Source organism: Primulina eburnea, chromosome 12 (assembly GCF_022965805.1).
Source record: "Primulina eburnea isolate SZY01 chromosome 12, ASM2296580v1, whole genome shotgun sequence".
Lineage (NCBI taxonomy): Eukaryota > Viridiplantae > Streptophyta > Magnoliopsida > Lamiales > Gesneriaceae > Primulina > Primulina eburnea.
The window spans coordinates 5,915,401-5,932,958 of record NC_133112.1 but is presented as its reverse complement, the minus strand read 5'-3'; the positions used below and the strand labels follow the sequence as shown (position 1 = coordinate 5,932,958).

Here is a 17,558-nt window from a genome sequence, read left to right as displayed (position 1 = left end):
AAAATTTCAAATGCTTATGAATTAAACCAAATAACCTTTTATTAATCTTCGATAAAAATATTTAAAATATTAGCACATTGGTTTTTTTAATTAATAATATAAATAAAATAAAATAAAAACTCAACATTTTCAAACATAATAAGAAGTCAAGATATCAAAATGAGTTAGCGGAACCAACAAGCGACTCCAAATAAGAAGTCACGATTGATTATTTCAGATTATCCTCTTAGTTATAGGTTTCATACCAAAATGCAGGTTCTACTGGAATACCTTGTTTGTGAAAATTATACACTAATGGCCGCGTTTGGTTCGGATGATTAGCCGGGATAGATTATTTTATCCTACCTAGTCAGTTGTTTGGTACGCGTGATTATTTAACCAAGTCAATCACTCCTATTAATGATTAGATTATATTAGGTAGGTTAAAATAATACCTCCTCACCCCCTAGGATTATTTATCCAACTCTTAATCCTTCCTATTTTCCAATTTTACCCTTCTCTTATATTCAAACTCACCACCACTTCCCGCCACCGACCCCGACGGACCGCCGGCCGACCGCCGCCGCCGACTATTTCCGGCGCCGGTCGACATTTCCGGCCGGCCGTTTCTGGCCGCCGCCACCGCCGTCGCGAAGGGGAAGGGCAATTTTGCCTTTTCATCAAAAAATTCAAAATTAACCCACACTTAAAAATCATACCAAACATAATATTATTTTACACCATATATTACAATCTTACCACAATCATTTTCTTTATCATTTACATATTAATCATTAGTTTATCATATCCTTCCAACCAAACGCAGCCTAAATACAATCATCTAATACTTTTGTCCAAATTTCTACTAATGAGTTAAACCATTTATTATCATTAATCATACAACTTGATTACATCTTGCTCAGCAGTTCTTAACCCAAAATAAAGTCGAGGAAAACATAATTCAAGAGCACACACTATAATTAATGCCCTTGGCTTAATTCAGAATATTTTTTATGGTGCATTCCTTCTTCTTATGTCCTAATCCCCATATATCTAACAAGCTCCCAAAATTTTACGACATTCATCTATCGGATGTGGCATCCCTCAATGTCTAAATCGAAACTTCTTCCTATCAAAGAGATGAATTTCTCCAAAACTAGGGGACTTTGTTCCTACTGTTTTGAAAGATTTTCTACATGTTCCAATGAACTGGAACTCATGCTAATACTCTTGGAGGATCTCTCTTGATGCTCCATAGGCTTGAGGTCTGCCGATCTTAGATCTGAAAGCCCTATATCTGTTGTCTGGTAAATCATTTGTGCATACTAAAAATCCAAGATGGCTCTTTTGAATGCTCTCAACAAAGCCGCCCAAGAAGTTGCTGCAGTGGACTGCCGCCACTTTGGAGCTCTCCCCCACAAAATAAACTCAACAACTAGGAGTTTCTCTTCATCTCCATATCTAAACTTAGAGTCTTGTTTCCTCATAAATTTCTTTTCCTGAAAGCGACAGAAGTCCGTTTCAACAAAGTTATTTATATCCACTTGCAACTTCCTCGGCGCCTTCGACCCAACATCATCCTCGTGATATCTGTGACCGAGGTTGTCATGGTTGTTACCTTATCCGAGGTTCCTTTCTCCTGAAGTCATCTAGAAGGAAACCAAGGAAATGTTAAAACCCAAACATAAGTCTATGTTCCAAAAAATATTTGCATGCTCTGAAACCACCTAAATTGTAATGACCCGAATCCTTATTTTTAATGAAGTACTAATTAAGATATGATTATAGGGTTGTTAATTAAATATTATTAAGGAATTGATAATTTGAGATCAACTTGTTGAGATCCACCGAGTTTAAAATGGACAACTCAATCTACTTCAGATTATATTATCCTGAGAAATCCAACTAGACGAATGAGATTCTAACACATGACAGATGAGATTGATTTTGGATATTCTGATCTAGTCCAGATGCAACCTATAAATGGAAGTTGATTTCATTTGTTTTTTACAACGCTTCCTTCACCTACTCTCTCTTGAATTTTGGCCATATACCTTAGGTTTTCTAGTTAGTTTCTAGGGTAGTTTTTGTCGGGAAGTTTCGGAGCTATTGTCGACTCGAGGAGGGTCGGTGAACTAGGACGCAGATCGAGACATCATCAACGGGCTGACGACATATGCAAGTATAATCCTAAAGCCTTAAATAGTGATGTAAGATTATTAGGAAGAACTTTGAAGCATGTTTGTTCATTCAAGATCTGGCTTGATAGTGATTTCATTATGTTGGTATTGTCTAGGTTCAGACGAGTAAGATTTCTGTCAGATTGCTTTAGTGAGGTACATGATATACTGACTTAGATATCGAGGTGTAGTATACACACTTATATGCTGCATATTTATTTGTTGCAAGATATATGTTTTACTACTTTGGTATATTATGCATGACATATCATTGTTGGGCCTGATATCTTTTGAGATATACCTCATTGTTGGGGCCGCTCAGCCCTATTCTGTATTGTGAACGGTTAGGCATAGAGAGCTACAGTGTCTGACGGGACCCGCAGGCTCTGATGAGTGATGATCCTGGATATCATAGGTCCACGTCTTGATGATGAGTGTGAGAGCCAAAACAAGCCTAGGACAGATTAGAGACTGCACACTCAGGCGCCTCTAGACTGAGCATGAGATTCTTAACTTAATCCTTGATATCCGAGCATATTGCATTTATGCATCATTTCATTTTGTATACTCGTACATTCTCGTATTGTGCGATTGTCGCTTGCGTCATTGTTTTTCATCTCGGGCAGCCCATTACACGGGGCAGATCTTAGGTTTGACAGTTCGGACGACCAGAGCAGTTTTCAATATGGTTATATTTGGGGTATCGTATTCTCGTGCATGATTTTGTTTGGGTAATCTAGTGGAGTTTTTATTTGGTTTATCATATTCTCCTGCATGAGTTTGTTTTCGATATGGTTGTATTAACGTTTAAGACTTTGATTATTGTTTTGTTTTTTTTTTTTTTTGTAAGATGATTAAGTTATTTGGTTTCCGCTATTTAATTGTTGTTATCATGTTTAATTTTGCCAGTTTATTAGTCTGTTTAGTAGTGACTCAGGTAAATACGCTACATAAATATAGTGTCTTATCTGGAACGACTATGTATTAAACATTCTAGCATGCAATAATAAACATAATTAAAGTTAAATCATAATATACGCAAACTTCTAAAACCAACAGAAAATATAAACCGTACAAATCCATTGTATCTCTGCAACACTAGTGGTAAAACCTGAATAAGTTATTATGCAACCATATTGAAAGCGTATCTAAATCTGAAACAACTGATAAAACCAGCCACTAATAATCTTCCTTGGTAGCACCGGTCTCAACTAGCCACTGCACTGTCCATTTGACTTGTCCTACCTGATACCTACGCCCATGGGAATGAGATGCCCAAGATAAAAGTCAGGGCTTGAGCAACGAAAGCTCAGTATGTAATGTATAAGTATACAAATTTATATATGCATGCATGAGTCATGACTGGGTATCAAGGATCAAACTGGACTCAAACTCGGACTAGCACAAATGTATGTAGTACACTTCTCCATTGAATCAGCGAGTATCTATCTTAATCAGCATTTACGTAACTCTAAATTGGTCGGGAGTACACAGAATGTCTACTTGCTGATCTTAAACATTATATCTCAAAGAATGATATTACTATCTATTTATTCATGAATACTCAATTATTATTCCACGAGTATAACTAAAGCCATTGGATCATACCTTCGTCCGTAGACAACCTTTTGGGGATTATAGCTCCTACTTGTTCCTTTATCCTGAAAAATCCTCTGTACATGCTTCGTAACTGGTTAGGATCGAGGGAAAAACCACTAAAAGCTTAGAATGCACAAGAACAAGAGAGAATAACATGTAAATGATATGAGAATTCTGAATCTTGGATGACCTATTTATAAACACGGTTCGGAATCTCCGAACTTGGGTTTGAAAGTTCCAAAATATACACGTCATTACCGTCCCGACATCTCACTATTTGGAAGCTCTTATCTCCCTTTTGGAAGCTCCGAACTCTTACGTGTCGATGCTCATAGGACACAATACTTCGGAAGCTAATCAACGTTCGGAAGGTCTGATATCACTTGAGAAGGTCCAACTCAGTTCAGAATTTTCGACATGTTCGATGGTTCCAAACTGCTTTCCGGTGGTTTCAAACTGACAACTGAATAAACAATTTGATTGACAAACGCCTAAGAAGACAACGAAATCGAGTAATTAAACTAAAATTACACACCTTATTAAACTATCTATCTAATGATTAAAATCAGGAAAAAAAATGTTGGATAAAAAACAGTTAGTGTAGTATGCTAAACAATATAGCAAAGATTATTATTTTTTAATTTGTAGTTAATTTATTTAAAAACCCCAAGCAGCGCACATTTGTTTTCCAGTTTGGTCACGTGCCAAGCCCGTTGCGTTTTCTCTTGTGGATAAATTGATAGAACTCGCTCGCTTTTTCTCACTCCAACCCCGCTGGCGTCAAATGTCACTGAATTGAAGCAAGCCTCCCGATGTTTCTTACTGTTTTCACATAAAAAATTTCCCATTAATTTCTCAAGAAAATGGATGGCATTACTCTCAGCAAGACTTCCCGTCCAATCTATTCATCTGCACTTCAATTCTTCCCTCAACTCTTTCCCCCTGCCAGTAAATCACGAATTTTATCTTTTTCTCCTAGAAAACCCAGAAAATTTTCCATTTTTGCTTCAAAGGATGAGCCCAGACTTGATGAGTGGGATGAAATGGAGCTTAAGTTCGGGAAAATGATTGGTGAAGACCCCAAAATTACGTTGGCGAAGGTCCTTTTGTTACTATCTTTCCTAACGTGCTTTAAGTATATATTTTTGAGAATATTTGACTTTTGTGGGTTTCTTGTTCTGTTTCTTTATTCTTGTTGCTCAAAATTTTCCATCATGTTGTTTCGTAAGTTGCTGTTGAAGATGTGTGCTACCTAGCAACTGCTTTCAGCCTTTCGGTGCGGAGCAGTCCAAATTTATTATTCTACAAGGAGGCGAATCATTGTATTTGTTGTAGATTGGAGTCAAGCTATTTGTTTATCTCACAGTATTCGTTTTGATCGCATATGCAGAACGAATGAATTATCAATCAAAATCTTGTATGAACAATAATCAAGAAAAGAAAATAACTCTCAAGACACGATTTACGTGGTTCGGTCATGAATCGACCTACATCCACGGGAGGAGCTTCTCTATTTTATTGATCAACAATAGGAATGAATTACAAAGAAACCAACAAGCAATCCTACAGAATTCACTCACAACATGCACTCTCTTTTGTACAGAATACATGTACTGAATTCTCCTTCGATGTGTGCTTCCTTTCTTCAGAGATGATCCTCTTGTTTCTGATTTCGACCAGCATCTTATAGACTCTCTGCTTCTATCCAGTATAGGCATAACTCCTTCTTTCAGTTATCCTAACCGTTCCAACAGAAATCTTCCTCTTTGATGCTATCTCGATCCATCAGCTCTTGAAGTAATTTCCTTTGCCAAGTCACTCTCAAGTGCTGACTCAGTTGGTTGAGATGGCAAATTGAATCCACAATTCTCTACCTTGACAATCAACCAACTTAAACTGATTAGCTCCTCCATGTTCCCTGCTTCTACGTCTTTTCCTTGCTGGAAACATTTATCAAATTCAAACAGTGCTGAAACTTTGAGTTTGGAATAACCTTTGTACACATATCTGCAGGGTTATCTTTTTTGTTGATCTTCCTTATAGATACCGAGCCTGATTCAACCACATCTCTTACAAAATGCAAGCATACATCTATGTGTTTTGATCTTTCATGGAAGACTTGATGCTTGGATAAAGGTACTGCACTTTGGCTATCACAGTGAACACTTATTGTCTTTTGATCATATCCGAAGTCTTCCAGGAATCCTTTCATCCATAGGGCTTCTTTTACAGCTTCTGTAACAGCCATGTATTCAGCTTCGGTTGTTGATAGGGCTTCCACATGTTGTAGCATAGCTTTCCAACTTACTGTTGTCCCATATACCAAGAAGATGTAACCTGTTAAGGATCTTCTTGTGTCTAAACTTCCAGCAAAGTCGAAGTCAACATAGCCAGTTGCAATGTTCAGAACCTCACTGGTGTGTCTGAACATCAATCCAAGCTTAAGAGTCCCTTTAAGATATTTGAGAATCCATTTAATTGCCTGCCAATGCTATTTTCCTGGGTTAGCCATAAACCTACTTGCTAAGCTAACTGCATAAGCAAGATCTGGCCTGGTGCAGACCATTGCATACATTAAACATCCCACAGCACTCGCATATGGAATCTTCTGCATATTGGCTGTCCTGTTCAGATTTTGGTGACTGGTTTATTGACAACTTGAAGTGATTTGCAATTGGTCCTTGCACTGCTTTACAGTCACTCATCTCAAACCTTTGAAGCACTTTTCTCAGATATTCAGTTTGAGTAAGCCATAGAACTGTTCATCAAGGTTTCCATGCAGGAAAGCCGTCTTAACATCCATCTGTTCCAGCTCAAGATCCTCAGTGGCTACCATGGCAAGTACTACCCTTATAGATCTATGTTTGACAACAGGGGAAAATATTTCTTGGTAGTCTATCCCTTCGATTTGAGAGTATCCTTTTGCCACTAGCCTAGCCTTATATCTAGGCTTCTCAACACCAGGTATACCTTCCTTTTTCTTAAAAATCCACTTAGAGCCAACAACTCTCTGTCCTTGTGGCTTAGGGACCAGATCGCAGGTCTTGTTCTTTATTAGAGAATCAACTTCATCTTTCATTGCAGTGTACCATGAGTGCCTCTCTTTTGAGCTCATTGCTTCTTCCACATTTTGAGGCTCATCCTCATTCACTTGAGAGGCAACAGAAAAAGCATAAGAGACTAAGTCTGCATGACCATATTTCTGTGGTGGTTTAACGGTCCTTCGTTCCCTGTCTCTTGCTAATTGATAATCTTCCAGGTTTGTCTTTCGCAATGTGGTGCTTTCTGTGGAATCTGGAATGATATCATCCTCTTCCTTTAATAGGTTAAGAAGCTCCACCTTGACTGATGTATCATTGCTGTTGGTACTGATTTCTGGAGTTGATATGTTTAGTGGTTTATCTTTAAAAGGATACATATCCTCTTTAAAGGTCACATCCCTGCTAAGGAGCAGCTTCTGATTTCCAGGTTCTATACACCATAGTCTATAGCCTTTTACTCCTTCTGGATAGCCAAGAAATACACACTTGATAGCTCTTGAATCTAGTTTTCCTTGCTTTATACGTGCATAAGCAGCACATCCAAACACTTTTAGTTCATCAAGATTTGGAGGTGACCCTGTCCAATATTCCATGGGAGTTTTAAAGCCCAATGGTATTGAAGGACTCTTATTAACTAAGTAGCATGCAGTAGCTACTGCTTCAGCCCAGAAAGACTTGGGCATCCCTGAGTGGGACAAGATACATCTTACTCTTTCAAGTAGTGTTCTATTCATTCTTTCTGCTGTGCCATTTTGTTGTGGCGTGCCAGGGATTGTTAAGTGCCTTGAGATACCCTTATCTCTACAGAATTCAAAGAATTCTTTCGAGCAAAACTCCAGTCCATTGTCTGTTCTTAGCTTCTTTAGTCTCTGTCCAGACTGATTTTCAGCGAGAGTCAACCAAGTTTTGAACTTATCTAAAGCTTCACTCTTATTCTTCAAAGTGTAAACCCATACCCTTCGAGAGAAGTCATCAATTATTGATAGGAAATATCTAGCCCCACCATTTGAGGCAACACGTGAAGGTCCCCAAAGATCAGAGTGCACGTATTGCAGAGGGGCTTTTGATGTATATAATCCTTTTGTGAACTTTACTCTTGTAGATTTTCCTTTTACACAGTCTTCACAAAATGCTAATGGGGCTATTTGTTTATTTCCTATCAATCCTTGCTTGTGTACCTCTATCAAGCCTTTCTCACTTGCATGCCCAAGCCTTAGATGCCATAGCATTATCTTATCTTGGTCCTCCTTTTCTATTGTAGCAGCTGATCCAGTAATTGTACTTCCATCTAGTATGTACAGACCATTTTGCTGAGTTCCCTTCAAGTGAATAAAGACCCTCTGGAGACACTTAAAATTCCCTGAGCCGCTTTGAATTTATATCCTTGTTTATCCAGGGTGCCAAGAGAAACGAGATTCCTTTTAAGCTCTGGCACATAACGTACTTCTTCCAGAATTTTCTCAGTACCATCTCTCAGTCTTAATCTGATATACCTAATGCCACTCACTCTACAAGTTTTATTGTTACCAAGAATGACTTGTCCCCCATTGAACTCATTTAGAGACTCAAACCAAACCTTGTTAGGACTCATATGATAAGAGCATCCACTGTCTAGTATCCAAGAGTTTTCCTTTCTCAGGTCTGATGTGCACAGAACATCCCCGCTTTCATATCCTTCAAGTGTCGCCTCTGCCTCACCTTGATCACGTTGTTTCTCACCATTTCTTTTAAGTTCTGGACAATTTCTTCTGATATGACCAGGTTTATGACAGAGAAAACACTTGAATTGTTTTGTCTTGGATCTTGATCTACTTCGATGTTTTGATCGAAATTCCTTCTTTTCAGTTCTGCTGCGAGAGTACAATCCATCTCCAACATCTTTGTACTCCTTTTCATTGAGTGTTTGAGATTCTTTTGCCTTTAAGGCCTTTTGAATATCTTCGAATGACAGGGACTCCCTGGCATACTTCATTGTATCAGAGAATACTGAGTAGGATTTTGGAAGGGCATTAAGAATGATAATGGCCTTATCTTCATCTTCTACGTCGGTACCAATGTTTTGTAAATCTAAAATGAGTTTGTTGAACTCATCAAGATTTTCACATATAGATTTCGTCTCTATCATCTTGAACCCGAATAGCTTACCTTCAAGATAGATTCTATCTTGAAGGGATTTTTTCATATACAGAGATTCTAACTTGTTCCATATCCCAGCAGCTGTTTTTTCGGAGGATACTTCCCGAAGAACTTTATCGTCTAGATTCAGAGTGAGGGTGCTGAACGCCAATTCAAGAATTTCATCTTTCTTCTCACGGTCAAGAGTATCAGGGAGATCCTTTTCACCCAGTAGGGCTTTCGCAACTTTCTGTTGAACAAGAATGGCGTACATTCTTCTTCGCCATAAGCCAAAATCTCTCTTCCCGTCAAAACGTTCCACCTCAATCTTTGTACCCATCACTTTGACTTTACAGCTTTGATCTTGTGCTCTGATACCAGTTGTTGTAGATTGGAGTCAAGCTATTTGTTTATCTCACAGTATTCGTTTTGATCGCATATGCAGAACGAATGAATTATCAATCAAAATCTTGTATGAACAATAATCAAGAAAAGAAAATAACTCTCAAGACACGATTTACGTGGTTCGGTCATGAATCGACCTACATCCACGGGAGGAGCTTCTCTATTTTATTGATCAACAATAGGAATGAATTACAAAGAAACCAACAAGCAATCCTACAGAATTCACTCACAACATGCACTCTCTTTTGTACAGAATACATGTACTGAATTCTCCTTCGATGTGTGCTTCCTTTCTTCAGAGATGATCCTCTTGTTTCTGATTTCGACCAGCATCTTATAGACTCTCTGCTTCTATCCAGTATAGGCATAACTCCTTCTTTCAGTTATCCTAACCGTTCCAACAGAAATCTTCCTCTTTGATGCTATCTCGATCCATCAGCTCTTGAAGTAATTTCCTTTGCCAAGTCACTCTCAAGTGCTGACTCAGTTGGTTGAGATGGCAAATTGAATCCACAGTATTTTGGGTGAAAATTGCATCTTTTTTTGTTAAAAGAATAACAAACGATGAAATTTTAAAATTTACATGTGGGAGGCAACCTTGAGTTGCTTGTTAATAGTTGTTATGATTTGTTTGAGGCCTTTTGAAATGATGTCAGTCTCATCAAAGATCATGGAGAAAAAAAATGAAATGATGTTCATAATCACATTAGGTAGTATCTCTCTAGCCCAAGATTGGAAAACTGTGTTGTGGAAACAGAGAGATTTTGCATATCTAATATGTACCACCACCATTGTTATACAACATATGTCATTCTCGAGATGAGATACTGCATGCATCACTTTGTCCCTTGTACTCTTTATATACTCAGATGAGGACAAGTTAATTGATCCCATCCACATTTATGTATCATGTGGATCAATGACACTATATAGTCAATGGAACACCAAGACTTTCCCTCACTGTATGTAAGGTCTCTGCAAGTCTGTGTCACAGTGACCGGTTTGGGAGGTGCTTTCTCTAACATTTCTTTGAGTGTGTGTTTGTGGTTGAGTTCGAGAATACAGCTGGTGAAGGCTTGACTAGTCTAGAGCTTTGGTACAGAGGGCAAGGCTAGATAAAATAGGGTTCGGGAAGTAGCTGTTATTGTAATACGTTTTCCTTACGTTTCTGTTGTGCAAAAGAGTGGTGAGGCTACTGCTGTCCTCGTTAATATTTGGTGGGAAGCCAGAGGGTATAGCTGGAAATTTGCATCGATGGAAGACAATGCTTTGGTGACTTGTCTCTAGTGCCTTGCTCTTGCTAACTGTAGTCGCTGCCATTTGTTACCACTACCAGATTAATACTGAGCATTTCCCACTGCCGTAGCTGTACTTCACGGATGGTTTCAGTTCTGGCATTTAGAGAACTCTCCAGGAAACAGAAGAAAAACTTGTATTAGTCGCTTTTAATCTTGAAAACGCATTGGATAAGTTCAACACATGAAGTAATTATGTTCTACTTTTTAAAATGGGAAAAAGTTTAATCACATCAAACCATCAACTAGAGTCACAAATATGGAACAAATCAACCAAATTGTTGTTTAAATGATGCTGAAAATCACAAGGGGCAAAGAGATGCAATCTGAAGTTCAAGGGAGCAGTTCTCTAATCATGTGAGAGTTTGGGGTGAAAACTTTGTCCAGTATTATTTAGTGGAATGGGATTGTTTATATTTGTTCACTTTTGATTCACAGAGTGTTTGTTTATAAATCCATTGTGCTGTATTTTCCTAACATCAATGTTTTCTTTCGGCTGAAATAGTATTTAATCCTGTATATTTGAATTTGTAGATAATGGGTAGGAAGTCCAATCCAGATATGACTTACTTGGAAATTGAGAAATTACTAGATAAGAAGAAAGGTAAAACATCGAATGATGAAATAGAGGAGCTCCATTTTGATGCATCTGAGGGGAAAAATTTGACAAAATCCGTGCAAGGATTAAATTTGGTTAGGCCAGTTCCCAAGAGTGGTGCCAAATTTCAGACAACTGATAAACCAGTGGAATTAGACAATAAAAAATCTAATGAACCATATAAAACGGGAACGAAAGAGAGTAAAAGCAGTGTTCCTGATGTTATCTTGCGAAAACCGAAGCTGTTTAACGAGGATGATGGTAATGAAAAATATTCAAGATTTGGAATGAAGCCAAATCTAACATTGAAAATGTGGAAAGAGCCGCAGAAGGAGAGGTTCAGTGATATAACTCTGTTAAAGAAACCTGAGATGACAATTAACCCTGATGGACTGGAAGGGACCGATACTTCCGGTTCTGGTGATGCCAAATCTGTAGTTATGGATGGAACTGAAGATACCGTTTTGAAACCTGGTGTGCTTTCACAAAAGCCAGAGCTGATACATTTTAATTTGAAGGACGAGCAAGACCACAAAACATCCGAGGAGTATAGCGAGCCTAGCTCCAGTGAAGTTGATGCTGAAGATAAGTCCCTGATTTCCAACTCATTTAATGCATCCGCAGCAGGTAATCTGATCGATGTACTGATTATCTTTTTAATGTTTTAGCATCTGAAGCCCAGAAAATATAGCAGTTTCGAAGAATCAAACCTTCATTTTTTAAATCGAATATGCCATTTCTTTTTCAAGAATCGCGGGCTAATATGTGGTCAGATGGGAAAATATCTTCGGATGGAGCTTCTCAAAGTACACTTGCAACATCTGCATATACTGTCCTCATTGGAAAACCTAAAAGGCCTGTAATATCCGTCTATCTCTGCATACTCTTTTCATATGCATTTGTTTTTCAGCTGCTAAATATGTTTTTCTAATATCATTTTTACTTCTGAGGATTAATTTTTTAATTCATCATTTTTAAGTATTATACTATTTACAGATTAGACGTTCCTCGGAAAGCAGAAAATCAAAAAATTCAGAAGGAGAGAGTTCCCTTGAATGTTGAAAACTTGGGAAATTCTGTGGAACTTGAGAATTTCATCTCAAATTCACCAGTTAAGGTTGGCAGTGATCTCTTTAATCCGAAGCTCATATATTATGTGTTATATGATTTAATGTTGCCAACTCATCTAGGAGCGTGAAGATGATGACTGGGCTAGAGCTGAAGAGCTCATTAAGACAGGGCATAGGGAAAAAGTGGAATTGATTAGCTCCAGCACTAGAGGATTTGTTGTGAGTTTGATTAGTCCAACACATATTTGTCGGGTGAAGTGTTGCTAATTTAGTTTTATATCTGGCTTTTCAATTTGAAAATTTCGACTTCACGGACAGGTATCATTTGGTTCCCTGATAGGATTCTTACCTTATCGCAATCTTGCTGCTCGGTGGAAATTCTTAGCGTTTGAGTCATGGTTGAGAAGGAAAGGCGTCGATCCATCTATTTACAGGCAAAATCTTGGCGTAATTGGAAACTCTGAATCTACTAGCTTGAGTGATTCCTCTGAATCAGGAGATTCAGAAATTGATCATAAAGGTAGCAGGGCAATATCATCTGACATGAAACTCGAAGAACTTCTTATGATTTACGACCAAGAGAAACTAAAATTTTTATCTTCATTTGTCGGTCAGGTTTGTATGAAAATGTTTGGCATCAAGAAACTCACCATTTTTATTTATTTATATTTCACAAATATAACTGTTGCAGAAAATCAAAGTTGGTGTGGTATTGGTCGACAGAAATTCCAGGAGGTTAATATTTTCTATAAAACAAAGAGAAAAAGAAGAACTGGTCGAAAAGAAGAGAAGTCTCATGGTAAAAAAGTGTTGTTCCATGATGTAATTGTTTCTTTTATTTAATCTTTTTTACTTTGAAGCCATTGGTAGCATATTTATCTACTTTCGATGAGCTGCAAATGATAGAATTTGAAAAATTTATGATTATTACAACCTTTATAATAATGGCAGCCCCTTATCCATGAATGTTTGATGCTGCTTATGAGTCTCTCAACCTTTGGAGTCATCCCAGTCATATCCTGAGAAAACAATGAATCTACCGCTAAGCTCATTGACTGACCCCATTAGTATGATTTTTTAGTAAGTCTGTCGTTTTGATGTTGTCATCGGTTCTCATAAAACCTTTGCAATTGCTGCTACTTTTCATAAAATAGAGGGCCTTGATCACGTATAACTTGATGAAATTGATCCGATCACTTGCAAAAATTATACAAGGAGGCAACATTTGCAGAGAAACTTCACTTTGAGAAATCTTTTACTTGATTTTTCACTCGTTATTGCTTACTAAATATTACCACATTGTTCTATGTTCTCTTTGATATTTTATCTTTTGGAATTAAGATTTTTTTTGTTCGGACTACATTTCTTGAGCAGTTATATTGTTCTCTATTGCAGGCACAACTAAGTGTCGGAGATGTAGTCAAGTGTTGCATTAAAAAAATCACATATTTTGGTGTCTTCGTGGAGGTATGTAAAATATTATGTACCTGAAACCAATATGTAACTCCTCCTTTTACAAGTTGTGAGTTGTGATATATTGTGACAACGGATGCTTTGTGCAACTATGTTGTTCTAAGCAAAATTGATTATGATGATTCATTTACAAGCAGCTGAGTATTTATCGATGAACAAAAATATATCTAGGTTGAAGGTGTGCCTGCACTCATTCATCAGTCTGAAGTCTCATGGGATGCCACTTTGGATCCTGAATCATACTTTAAAGTAGGCCAGGTAATTTAATTTCTAGCAACATAGGGAATATATTTCCTTGTTGACATCATATTTGCTATGCTTATCCCGGATCAAATGCCTATCATTGTTTCTAATGGTGGATTCAAAATATATTAAATCATCTATCAAGTTTCATGTTTCAATTGTTATGCCACATAGGATTATCATAATAGAGAACTAAGGAGACAAATGCTGCTTGCATAATCAACAGATTCCGTGACAAATCTTCTTATGATGCCCTTATACTTTTAGCTAATCAGTATTCTTGGTTTCAGATTATTGACGCCAAAGTTCACCAACTGGATTTTTTGCTTGAACGTATCTTTTTATCTTTGAAGGAAATAACGGTAACCCTCCTGCATGGTCAATGACTTTATATTATTGATTTAATAAGTTTACATTGAAATAAAAGATGATCTAATAGTTGCTTTTACATGGCAGCCAGATCCACTGATTGAGGCCTTGGAGGCTGTTGTTGGCGATCATGATTCCTTAGGTGATGAACTTGAAGCAGTACAGGAAAATTCAGAGGTTGTTATATCTAAATGCTTCATAATAGAAGAAATATTCTGATTTCATAGGTTGCATCTCTGAGTCGAGATGAGAGAATCCTGACATTTTATATTTATTAGTGGACTGATGTTGAATCTCTCATCAAAGAATTGCTGCAATTTGAAGGAATACAATCTGTATCGAAAGGTCGGTATTTTTTGAGCCCAGGTTTGGCTCCGACTTTTCAGGTAAGATACCAATATATTTGTCTGCCTTCCAGATTTTTTTGCCCAAATTTTATTGCACAGCTGATATGTCAAAGAAATTCACATATCTGCCATGAGATTCTTATTATTGAATTCTTGTAGGTTTACTTGGCGTCTATGTTCGAGAATCAATACAAGTTACTCGCTCGGGCTGGAAATAGGGTACAGGAGGTAAAACATTCCTCACTCCATTTATTTGCAACTTGTTTGTTGATCAAATGAATGCCATAAACTTTTTATTTATTCAAAAGAGAGACATATTATGTATCACAATGTTTTCTGGACTTGGCCAAAGGAATCGGAATTTACATTTTTGTTGTGTATGTCAGCGTGTGTCGATGTGGGGTTGGAGGGAGGTGGTAGGCATTGTAAGAAACATTTTCTTGTATAACATGTATACTTTGCTTCACAAATCACAAGAGTCGAGTAAAGCTTAATTGTTGTCATCTTTGAGCTTGATTCAATGAGCTATAGCACTACTCTAGCTAGAATGAGTAGTCAATATCGAGCGAGCACTTGAACCTAATTCAAGAAGTCGCTTGATTAGCTGTCGCTTGGTCCGAACCACTTGAGTGGAGATTATAGACAAGCCATTCTTGATGCAACAGTGGTTTCCGTTGCTTGCATTCCTATATATAGCTATAATAAAACCAAACTAACAAACGCGTATATATGTGCATGACTTTGGCAGGTTATTGTGGAAACTTCACTGGACAAAGAAGAGCTGAAATCTGCAATCCTCACAAGCACCAACAAGGTGGAGTGATCAAAGTTCCAGGCTCCATATTATACGTACATTCAAGAAAATGAAATAATATTGCTGTGTTCTTTGAAACCTCCACTTGTTGGAATGATGATCGAAATATGTGGAGATGTCGAAGGTTTTATCTTATCCATTCGCTTTGTTGTGGTTAGAATCGAGCAATTTTTGAGGTAAATGTACCTCGTATATATTCTATTAAATCCAGAGGTTTATTTCCTTATTTTAATCAATTAGTACTTGAGACAAAGAAATAGAGATATAATCTTCTTTTGTTAAAAATATTGTTGTAATATTAGAATGATATCGTCTCCTCGATTTTTGTAAATAAACCGAAACTAAATTTAAGAATTTACGATTTGGTTTCGATTTTTGAAAATAAAGATTCAGCAACATGAATGAAATGGAATTGGTACCACGAAATATTTCGAAAATGTTATTTAAAACGCTTAGTGAAACGACGGACCATGATCCTCTACCGTGGCATCTCCACAGTAGAGGATGATGTGTCACAATTTTTTTTTAAAAAAGCTTATATTTTTTTTATAATTTTTTTTTGATTTTTTGTTTTAATCTTTTTTTTACTCTCACTCAGAATTTTTATTTTTAAATATTTTTTGCTCCTTTTAAAATATATTATAATTTTTTTCCCTTTTTCTTATTTGTAGAACCAAATATTTACCACATTGATGAAAATTCGATGTTTTTTGATAGAATTGATTGATGACGAAAACAAAACATAAATTTTTAATCTTGTTTGATTATCGATGAAAATGGACGAATCAAGCACACGAAAAGAACTAAAATTGAAACATAAAATATGTTTTACTTTCAAAACAAATGAGGTAAACAAAGTGTCAAAAAAAGAATCAAAAATAGGAGAAAAAAAGAATTATAATATATTTTAGAAAGAAAAAAAAATATTTAAAAACGAAAATTTTGAATGAAAGTAGAAGAAAGATTAAAACAAAAAATCCAAAAAAATAAAAAATATATATATAAAAGCTTTTTAAAAAAAATTGTGGCACAGGATCGTCTATTGTGGGGAATGGGGATGCCACAATAGAGGATCCTAATCCGTGAAACGACGCACACTTTTCTTAGATTTCTTGGAGCACATCAACACCGTGAATGGTGGTACTGAGTGAATAATAAGTTCAACACTTTAGTAATTAGTTAACACAAAAATTCTCGTGAGATCATCTAATAAGTCAATTTTGTGATATCAATATTTTACCCGACTCGTCCAAGAGAAAAACATTTTTTTATATAAAATAATATTACTATCTTTATAAATATCGATCTGGTCTAATAAATATATATCCATGAGACCGTCTGTCTCACAAAAAAAACTTACTCGTAAAAGTATTATTTTTTTTTATAAATATCGATATGATCAACCCATCTAACATACATAGATTCTTGAGACCGTCTGTCTCATAAGAAACTTACTCATTGTGAGACAGACTCATATCTATGTAACATAGTACGTTCATATAATCATTGACTCATATCTATGTAATATACTACATTTATATAATCATTGAACTACTCCCTATAAAAAAACCATAATTAAAACATTTGAAATATTTAGAACAAAATCCCATCTTGATATATAATTTATTTAAACACAACTAATTTTTATGGAGGTATGGAATATATAGGTACATGGCCATTTACAAGCAATAGTGTTCACAATAACAAAAGACCTCATCAATCCCAGGGTATTGGTCACAATGTGGATATGGATTCAGATCCGTATAGTAATCATAGCATAATTGTATGCATCTAGCTTCACTCAAAGTCTTTCCACATACTCCCAATATACTCACACAAGTATAAGGATACGTTGTTCTTGGGGCGAGTGCAGGTGAAATATCAGTTTGATACTTCGACCTATGTAGTATCGGGTATTCACCTACGTATATATATATATACATCATAATAAGCAACAAACGATAAACCGATGGTGGATGATATAATTAAGAAGATTCAGATTCACGTCTTCCAATCTATACCGATTTAAA

The 17,558-nt window shown here is 36.5% G+C and overlaps 1 protein-coding gene across 5 annotated transcripts; it reads left to right on the top strand.

Moving 5' to 3' along the window:
* The first annotated feature begins 4,503 nt into the window (after positions 1–4,503).
* Positions 4,504–15,760, top strand: LOC140806994 (uncharacterized). Of its 5 annotated transcripts, none has more exons than XM_073163621.1 (14): positions 4,504–4,858; positions 11,149–11,839; positions 11,986–12,067; positions 12,209–12,329; positions 12,403–12,501; positions 12,601–12,897; positions 12,974–13,081; positions 13,678–13,749; positions 13,927–14,013; positions 14,289–14,360; positions 14,455–14,547; positions 14,646–14,753; positions 14,874–14,942; positions 15,463–15,760. In XM_073163621.1, exons 1-14 carry the CDS (start codon positions 4,622–4,624, stop codon positions 15,535–15,537), a joined length of 2,211 nt encoding a protein of 736 aa, XP_073019722.1. In that variant the 5' UTR covers positions 4,504–4,621; the 3' UTR covers positions 15,538–15,760. The 5 variants fall into 5 exon arrangements, 3 of the variants coding, with proteins under 3 accessions (XP_073019722.1, XP_073019721.1, XP_073019720.1); XM_073163620.1 differs by having other exon boundaries at positions 4,505–4,858; positions 11,962–12,067; positions 14,455–14,544; XM_073163619.1 differs by having other exon boundaries at positions 4,505–4,858; positions 11,962–12,067.
* Positions 15,761–17,558: the final 1,798 nt, after the last annotated feature.

Bases quoted from the DNA above. Each gene is read 5' to 3' on its own strand.
- LOC140806994 (XM_073163619.1), top strand. From the start codon at position 4,622: ATGGATGGCATTACTCTCAGCAAGACTTCCCGTCCAATCTATTCATCT. The intron at 11,840-11,961 runs GTAATCTGATCG...TTCTTTTTCAAG, and splicing joins ATTTAATGCATCCGCAGCAG to AATCGCGGGCTAATATGTGG. The intron at 13,750-13,926 runs GTATGTAAAATA...AAATATATCTAG, and splicing joins ATTTTGGTGTCTTCGTGGAG to GTTGAAGGTGTGCCTGCACT.